The sequence below is a fragment of the Cynoglossus semilaevis genome, chromosome 9 (assembly GCF_000523025.1).
Source record: "Cynoglossus semilaevis isolate Cse_v1.0 chromosome 9, Cse_v1.0, whole genome shotgun sequence".
In the NCBI taxonomy this organism is placed as follows: domain Eukaryota; kingdom Metazoa; phylum Chordata; class Actinopteri; order Pleuronectiformes; family Cynoglossidae; genus Cynoglossus; species Cynoglossus semilaevis.
This window is the reverse complement of record NC_024315.1, coordinates 15,238,586-15,247,996: the sequence shown is the minus strand read 5'-3', so window position 1 is coordinate 15,247,996 and position 9,411 is coordinate 15,238,586. Positions and strand designations below refer to the sequence as shown.

The 9,411-nt window shown below is 38.7% G+C and overlaps 1 protein-coding gene across 2 annotated transcripts; it reads right to left on the bottom strand.

Moving 5' to 3' along the window:
* Positions 1-335: 335 nt before the first annotated feature.
* Positions 336-8,768, bottom strand: shoc2 (SHOC2 leucine rich repeat scaffold protein). Of its 2 annotated transcripts, none has more exons than XM_008317435.3 (9): positions 8,644-8,768; positions 4,570-5,604; positions 4,302-4,439; positions 4,094-4,224; positions 3,690-3,878; positions 3,070-3,192; positions 2,818-2,955; positions 1,651-1,768; positions 336-802 (listed from the first exon to the last, which is right to left on the bottom strand). In XM_008317435.3, exons 2-9 carry the CDS (start codon positions 5,270-5,272, stop codon positions 594-596), a joined length of 1,749 nt encoding a protein of 582 aa, XP_008315657.1. In that variant the 5' UTR covers positions 5,273-5,604; positions 8,644-8,768; the 3' UTR covers positions 336-593. The 2 variants fall into 2 exon arrangements, with proteins under 2 accessions (XP_008315657.1, XP_008315658.1); XM_008317436.3 differs by lacking the exon at positions 8,644-8,768 and adding an exon at positions 8,160-8,614.
* Between the last annotated feature and the right edge of the window lie 643 nt (positions 8,769-9,411).

The following is a 9,411-nucleotide window of genomic DNA, read 5'->3' as shown; positions in this document are numbered from 1 at the left end:
AAAAAGTATCAAGATGACAGTTAACATTATGGCAGCAGCAGTAAAATGTGAAGTTCAAAAGACTTTTGTTTTTGCATACAATTGTATCCTTGCTCACATTACAGATGCTTGCAATGACTTTAAATACATTGGCCACAGGAGCATGTTTGTGAATGGTTAGAACTTGCCACTTAGCTCATAGTATATATATATATATATATATATATATATATATATATATATATATATATATATATATATATATATATATATATATATATATATATATATATATATATATATATATATAAAAGTAAAATTATGGCAAGTGGATGAAAATATTTTTCCTGAATTGGAATGAGATGAACATGGTGTTGTGTGGGTCCCAAAACATATGTGAGAATTCCTGGATCTACACAGAAGTCCCACCTCCCCATTTGCCGAATTCCTGCTAAAGGTTGTTAGACAAAATGTTTTTTCCTCTTTTTCTCCCCCTCTCCTTTCCTTACCCTGTGGCAAGTCTCTGTACTTTACATGAGGAGGCCACGCAGCACACGTGCAGGGTTTCGGAGGTGCTTGGATTCAAGTTGGACTGATATTGAGCTTCCTTCCACTCAAACCATGGCACGATATGGTCCCTGCATCTTGAGGAACTGTATAATGAAGGAGGGCCCCCCCGCGACAATCTGCGGGGGCAGGTGGCTGAGGGGACAGTTTTCGATGCTCATGATGGACAGCTTGCTGCAAAGGGCCAGCTCGAATGGTAAGCTATGCAGGTTTGGGTTGTCATTGAGGTACAGCTCCTCCAGGTTTTCCAGTGTACCTGAGGGCAGATGGACCATTCAAACTTGTCATGTTTTGTTGTGTAAACACAACTAATATATTTGCTATCACCATAAAGCATGGATGTCAAACATACAGATTCAACACAACAGGGTTACACTGCATGTTAATGTTGTTTTGTCAAATATTCCATTAACTATTATTTTTTTCCAACATATTTGTACTTATTTGCATGAAAACAAAAGGGGAAACATGGACTGATTGTTATTTATAGGTAATCATGTTATGATTGTACTAGTCCAGCCCACTTGACATCTAATCAGGCTGTATGTGGGCCCTGGACCAACATGAGTTTGACACCCCTGTTGTGAAGTTATGCACATTAAAAAAAAATCTAAAATTTTAAATCTAAAAATCTAAATTTTTGGAACTGATGTTTATTGAACATAATGAAAACCACGTTATGTGTGTATTGCATTTTAGAAACATTTTGAAAACATTTTTTTCTCTCTGAATCTTATGTAGCAGTCAAGTGAAGCTCCCCTTAACATGTTACAGTGTATTAATTGTGCACAAAAAATAATACAACCCTCAGAATGGTAGCAGGAGGTATATGGAAAACAGAAACTATTGCAGCAAATTGTTGCAGCACCACAGCATTTTAAGCTGCACTCTGGAAGATTCTGGTCAATTTAAATTGAGTTCTAAATTATATAACTGACAACTTTGTGTTTACCTTTATTTGAAAGAACAAATGGTTATTATTAGGGATGCACCAATGCATCGCATGAACATCGGTATCAGCCAGGCTACTGTGAGTACTATTCACAGTGGATAACTCGTTACTCTCTCTCTTCCTTCTCTCATGTGCATGAGATGAGTATTTACCAATCTCCTCAGGAAGGTGTTGCAGCAGGTTTTCACCCAAACCCAGATGAGTCAGGTTGTTGAGGTGGCCAATGCCTCTGGGTAACGTTGTCAGCTGATTATTTGTCAAAACCAGTTTCTAAAGCAAAGATAAGAGAATGAGATATTTAAAAATGACTTGTCAACATCGTCAACACATAACTGGATCACAGTCAAAATAGAAGGAAGAGTTTCATTTGTTGTGTTATATTATTTTTTTAATTGTTTGGGAAAACAGAATACAGTTTCTTCTTCTTTGCACGATGCAGTCTCAGGGAGCTTTTTTAAGTGCCAGTGAGTGATGAACAACAATCCTAAAAAGACCAGTCTCTTAGCTCATGCTCTTTATATATACAGTTTTATTCCCAACCTAAACTTGTAATCAGTTAACTTGTCATTTTAAGGTACCTCCTAGAATGTTTCCTTTAAAACCTTCTCAGTCTTATTTTGCTCCCGTCTACATGTTGCAGTGAAAGTCCATCAAGTTCCTCCAGATTGACAGTCTTCTCTCAACGACCCTGGTATTTAGTTAGGCTCAGTTCAGTTAAGATTATTTAAAGGTTTGTTCGGAAATTTGTCTTGATTGAGTCATTACTATTCAGGGATTACAGTGGAGCAGTGGTGGGTCTCATGACAACAGAAAGTTTTTGGTTTCATACCACCAAGTCTCCAGTCCCAAGCTTAGAAATCCCAAGTGTAAATCCTCTGCCAAATCACGTGGGCTATGGTGACCCCTGATAAAAAGGGACAAGCCAAAAGTGATTCTTCTTCAGAATCATCATTGTTTATTTTGGTCTTTTTGGCCATGATGGTTCCTTCAGTCAATGTCACAGTACAGTCCTTTTTTCCAAAGGTGTAACGTGTTAACCCTTCAGGAGATTCCATGTTCAAGATACACAAACACACAAGGCAAAATCTCAATGTCCAGAATTCTCACAGAAGACTGTCTGTATCATACTTCACTGTGGCTAGAACCTCTGCCTTTATCCAGCATCATATGAATCTCTACATTCAGGTTTACATGAGGTTATCTTTTCTTTTGGATTGGCTTGCCTGTGCTAGGTCAATATAATATATAATAATAATAATATAAAATAAAATTCAACAAGGAAGCATTGCATCAAAATAAAAAAAAATGCAAACACATACCTGTAGATCTTTAAGATAGGCAATTTCATTAGGCAGAGATTCCAACTTGTTCTCCTCCAAGTCAAGCTCTCGCAGCTTCCTCAGATTACCAATACTGTGTGGTAACTTCTTGAGAAGATTATTGGACAATATTAAGACCTGTGGAGACATTTGCATGGCAAACACAAAACTGACATGTAACTTTACCCCAACATAATGCACTGCTTACTGAGAAGATACATTATTTTGAGTTCAAAAAGGTTGGGGTCTTACCTCCAGAGAGACCAAACCACAGACATCCTCTGGGATTTTTGTCAGCTGATTGGTGGCCAAGTTAAGCTCGACCATGCTCGTCCATGTGCCAAAGTCCAGTGGAAGGGATGTTAACTGGTTGTCCTGGTGAAGAAAACAGGTGCCATTTTGGTAAAATAAGTCACAATACACCCCTTGACCTGTAAAATTGAGTGCACACATTTGATATTAAAGTTCATATTCATATCCCATATAGTGAACTGATATTGATTATGGCATTATGAAATGATTGACATGACAAATGGAGAGAACACTCACAGATCACAGAACACTCTCCAAGGAAGCATTAAGTGTTGAAGCTCACAAAGCAATCATTGGCTAATCAGTGTCCTAGTCACTCTTGGTAACAATGTAATAAAAATAATGATTGGTCTTAATAAAAATAGGAAGTCTCTCAAGGTGTATGACATCCAGAGCTTTTATTCACTTTAATAAAAAATACCATCCTTTTTGCCATTTGTGTTGAATATTTACAAATTTACGTGATAAAACCACGGGTTCGTGTTGAAAACAAAAACCATGCAGACAAAAATGTGAGACATAAAGCGCAACAGTTGATAAATAGAGGCCAGTGAACGTACCTTCATGTTAAGCTTGCTAAGCACTTTGGCTCTGGAGAAGATACCAAAAGGAATCTTGTTGATGCGGTTGTGCTCCATGTTGAGGGAGTAGATGGTGGAGAACTGGGATGGCCCGCCCACTGGGTATGACTGGAAGCAGTTTCTGGCCAATGTTAGACTGGTCAGCTTGACCAAACTTGACAGAAGGCCCTGGTAATGTACATATGCAGAGCGGTCATAAGGTCAGTACAAGAAACCCTGCATCACCACAGACTAATCGGGCTCAGTTTGCACTTGGACACCAAAAAAAAAAGTGTGTGTTAACTGCAAATGCAAAGTAGGCATCAGATTTCAAAGTGAATTACATTTATATTTTGGATACAATATGCACTTATAATAAGATTTAACGTTCAAATTCTACTTACCTCTGGCAACACTGAAATATTGTTGTTTTCAAGGTTAAGCTCCTCCAGTACTCGACATTTGGCTAATGATCTGGGTATGGCAGATAATCTGTTATATCTCAGACCCAAGCGATTTATGCTGGCCAGATTTCCTGAAATTATACACAAAAGTTTGTCAAATATGCTCCTTCTGATCCATTTTTGCATTGACAAAACCAGTACGTTTTACCTATAGTCTCGGGGAGGTCCAAGAGCTCATTGTGCTGTAAGTCGAGGTTGGTTATCTGTGTGCAATTGCCAATTTCCTTCGGTAGATGTTCCAACTGGTTATGGGCAACATCCAGAGTGATAAGGCTGCAAAGCTCTCCTAAAGTAAAATGTGAACACAATCAAAATACTGGCTACACTACGCTTACTAGTTACAAAATGATTAAATAAAATGTATCAGCCAATAGGCAGGCAACACAATGTCTTGCGTTTACACCGGTTCCACTTACCTATCTCTGCAGGAAGCTGTTTAATCTTGTTCTCACGGATGCTGAGCATACTCAGCTTGGATAAGTTTCGGATGTCCTTCTCCACTGTTGTGATACGGTTGAAGCGCAGATACAGTGTGGTAAGAGACGTCAGCCGGTAGACAACAGCCGGTATCTCTCTGAGCTTGTTGTGCCGAAGGTCGAGCATTTTAAGCATCTTAAGGGAGTCCAGGGAATCAGGTAAACTTGTCAGGGAGTTCTCACTGAGGGCTAATGTTATCAGGCCTGATAGGCAACCCATCTCAGCAGGCAGACTCTGCAGCTTGTTGCTGTATAAGTAGAGTTCAGCAAGCTGTGTCAACTCCTTAATGGAGGTGGGAAGCATGTGAATAGACCTTTTGGACAGATCCAGTCTCATCGAGTTCTCCTCCCGACATTTGTTGAGTTCTTTGATCACCTCAGCATTACTGGACTTCTTGCGTGTACCAGGTGCTGGGTTCGGTCGCTTTATCGTGTTATCCACAGAGAAGGCAACACCTGGTGTTGAACTGCTGGTGTCCTTCTTTCCTTCTTTGGCATCTTTCCCTTTGGTCTTTGATTCTTTGCCGCCATCCTTGACCAAGCTTGCCAGTGCCTTTGGCTCCTTTTCCCTTTCTTTTCCTGCCGGACCACCTTTGGGGTCCTTTTCTTTTGAATCTTTATCTTTTCCTAAAGTACTACTCATGTCGATGCTATCGGGTCTCCTACAGAGTAGCTCATGGGAGTCTCTTTTATTATTTTACTTATTTGGAGTAAAAAGCACCACATACAGCCAAGGATGCTTTTAAAGAAAACATCCCTGAGCACAATCATACATTAAACATTATCCATTAAACACAATGTGATCCAAAGTCCTTTTGTAATTTTGAACTTAAAATGCCACTGAAGAAAAAACCTTTAAGGTAACTGGACTGTGGAATCCATGGGCCATGCAACTGTTTACTCCACACAATCCCCAGTTCTTCAGAAAAAAGTTCTTCCTTTCTACATAGAGTATTTTAGTCCCTTGAAGGTTTGCTGTTGGGAGAATGAACAGAAATTAGATTTTAACAATTATAATTGAAATCATTTCAGGACAATTCAAATTTTACTTCTAAATTCTGCTCCTCTGTTAAACTTAAAATTTTAGTTGCAATAAGTATTCCAAAACTACCCAAGACACATCTATGCTATCTCACAAATATAAAACAGTTCATGTAACTTCATGATAATGTAACAACTTTTGGAACATTGGCATATTCCCTGTATGGAACATTTTGCAGGGGAGGTTTTGTAAAACAGACAAGTCTAAAGGCATGCTGAGCTATAAAAATTGTGCTGAAAAATGTTGCAGGCTATGGTGTAAAATAAGCTACAAACTAAACACCTCCAACTAAGAACAACAATGAGCTGATTTGTAAGACATATCATGGCATAAAGTCCTAAAATAGGAGCCTTAAACATATTCTTCTTTTAATAAGGAGAAAGAAAAACAGACTTTCAACAGGTTGGGTAGGTTATCACTACGCTAAATTAGGAAGTACAGAGTATGCCAGTCCACACAATTATGTTCAAGGTGCAAAGCATATCTTGACTGTAGCTTGCTCCAACTAAACAAGCAGCACAGAGGCTATTGACATTACTGTAACAACCCCACCTAAACACGTATTCTACTACTTATCCTTTACCTTTAATGCAACAAACAACAAAAACATGTTTCAAAAAAGCCCCAATGGAAATCAAACGCTTTGATTTTAATATGGCAAACAGAGGCAAAAGTCTCCAGGCGTCTGTTTAGTCTCTGTTTCTGTTATTCCATTGCATCTGTGTAATGCTCCTTAACACTAGCAAAAGCTAAGCTGCAGCAAAAAAAAAAAAAAAAGAGGCGGGTCTGGCTCAGGATCAGAGCTAAGTGAAAAGGTTAGAACTGCTGGGAGTAATCTTTAGAAGTGGCCTTCAAAAGCATAGCAACATAGCAAAGTCCCAACAACAACGAGTCATATGACCTTTAGGTTAAAAGAAGTGTTTTACCTCTTACACGACATTAAAAAAACCTAAAAGTATATGCTTTAAATATATAAGTTCCTACCCTATAACACTAGGCTGCACTAGACATCCCTGAATAAATATTAATATAAACTGAGAAAAGCCAGGCCAGTATGATTGCTAGGACAGTCTAAACTCTAAACCCAACAGTGCAGACAACTGCCTTTTATGGATGTTCTCCCAGTGCCTTATTTGTGTACCTTGTTCAAAAAATGAACTGAATGCAAACAGTACATACAGTAAATGTGTGTCTGTATACCAGAAGTATATACGATAAGCAGCCACACAAAAGCAGAAGACTTCAGGTTCCTAATTAAATTCATCTTGACATTTACCAGATATAACACATTTTGCAGTTGAAACAAACACATGCACATGCTCAATCCCCTGAGTATGAACACAAACATTAAAATTAACTGCACTTTTCACAAAATTGCAATTGTGGTTTCACAGAAAACTTAACATATTAAGACGGCTAACTATCTAAAAGCAGTGGTTTGTGGGACATTAAACATTTACAAAAAAAGTTAAAAAACAATTGTACAAAAAAAAGTGCAACTGTGTTTAGGAGGTTGCTTTTAAACATCCTATTGTGCCGTCGCTAGGATAACTTTTAAAAAGTTTATTTTGTATCCAGACTTACAATTGAAGTGAGGTTATTCATTAAATTTACTTACATTAAGCCATGATAATATCTAACACACATCATTATTCATTTAACGTCTTCATGAAATGATCTGATACACAGTTGCATTTTTACCAAAGAAAAATGTAAGCCCTAGAGCTTTACCTCTGTGATGTAATGTAACGTGATGTGCCAAAGTGAAAAGGCCACCAATAAAAATAAACTACAGATAGAAACTCAAAAGTAGCAAAAATCCAGCTCTTGTGCTCTTTTACAACAAACACTGTTGGTGTAATCAATACTAAACTGACATATATAAGGGTATATACAATAAGTAAATAAATAGCAAAGAAGGGAGCGCTCTGTAGGATGCAACTAGCGCCGTGGCGATGCTAGCTAACGGCACTCTTTACGAAAAGATTACTGACACCTTGACATAAGGTCCAGTTACCCTACAATGATAAATGAAAATAATCTAAACAGGCAGTGGGGACATTAGTCGCAATCCTTCAGGCGTAAAGCCCTAGAGCTACATGTTGAGCGTTGACTATTAACCCGTCAACCAAGTGTGCTAACTAATGGTCGCTGGCTAACTCGTGTGGGCTGAAAATATCTACAAATAGCCAAAAAAGCTTCGAAACGGGAAAATATTAAATATATACGATGCAGATATTTAGCAACGAAATGCCGAGTAGAGAGAAAATCAGAGTGGCTAATCCGCGAACGACTGACAAGGCAGGAAATAGAAGCAGCAAAGCAAACGTCAGGGAAGCTCATAGTGCTAACGTGCTAACGTCAGCTAGCAGGCAAGTGAACATATTAGCAAAGTGGATTTTTAAGCGACTGGTCAAACGAAGAATGCGGGTAACAAATGGCTACAGTTGTATTGAAGAGGGTGTGTCCACCTGACACATTTACTCACAACAAGCGGTTTGAATCCTATCGCGCACAGTTAAATGTACTCATGTAGGCCCGATCACAGCGGCTGTCGGACCCGATCCGTTGGACGTTGGAAGGGGAAAGCTACGCCGCAGCCAGCTGAGCGAGCAGCAGACACCCAAGGAGCACCGACAGCAGCGACAGTCTGTGGATCCCGACAGAGAGTCCACAAAAAGGAGAATAACTGGGAGTAGACTTTAACCTCAGCGTTGTCCCCTCAATGTATATTTGACAAATAAAAATAAATCAGTAAGGAAAAACAGCGGCCATTCTGAAGCTGAACAAAAGAGTGCGTTAGTACTAACCACCGCAATTTGACACTTAAGCGTTTTTCATCACGAGCTGTATCAAGCGACTATGGAGTGTGTTATCTGCGAAGGGGTGCGTTGCCACGCTAAGGGTGATCAGATGGAGAGGAAAGTGGTGACAATAAATCATCTGTTCATGTAATAATATAACTGTTTTACCTTCAGAGGTGTGACTCCGCCATCCTCGCTGCTGCTTCCTCCTCTTTCCTACACTGCTGCTCCCCTCCCTCTCCTGACCCCAATCTGCGTCATTTGCACGCCTAACCGCTGATCTCACGAGAGTTACAGACATGATTCGGATTGCACACTTTTGTCTGACATGATTACACTTCAATTTCTTATTACACATAGTCATGATTAACATTCAAATAAAATTATGATGTTCTGCACTGTCTGCACTGTAAGTGGACAAAATAATGTCTTAATATGATTCACATATGTAAATATGTGATGTTTTTGTTTGCCCTAAAAAGACATTTTAGAGGTATTTATGGAGATATTACCTTAACGTAAGTTATTTTACGTTGTATGCAACAATATTTTACAAAACCAACAAAAGCCACCAAAGTCGAAATAAAGGCCACATTTTGAACCAATCTATTTGGCAGAAAAAAAACAAAACAAACAAAAAACAAACAAACAATTATGTGCACTAAACGAGAGAGTGTTTTGTAAAACTGGACAAAACCACTGAATGCAAAATTAAATGTTACATACCGCCTTGTCCAGAAGCTAACTGAATATTAAAACCTATTCGAGAAACAACAAAAACAAACAAAAAGGCATAGGATCTCCGTCAAAGAGCCACAGTCACAGCCTTGTTTAATAAAGGGTTTTCTAAAAAAGTTTATTTCTGTGCAGTTTGTGACCTAAGTAAGAAACCGATATTTATATATGTTGAGGGGAGATCAACTAGTAAGTGACGTC

Excerpts from the sequence above, each read along its gene's own strand:
- shoc2 (XM_008317435.3), bottom strand. The coding sequence starts at position 5,272 with ATGAGTAGTACTTTAGGAAAAGATAAAGATTCAAAAGAAAAGGACCCC. Across the intron at positions 3,879-4,093 it reads ATATTTCAGTGTTGCCAGAG|GGCCTTCTGTCAAGTTTGGT; the intron begins GTAAGTAGAATT and ends GTACATTACCAG. Across the intron at positions 3,193-3,689 it reads TTAGCAAGCTTAACATGAAG|GACAACCAGTTAACATCCCT; the intron begins GTACGTTCACTG and ends TTTCTTCACCAG.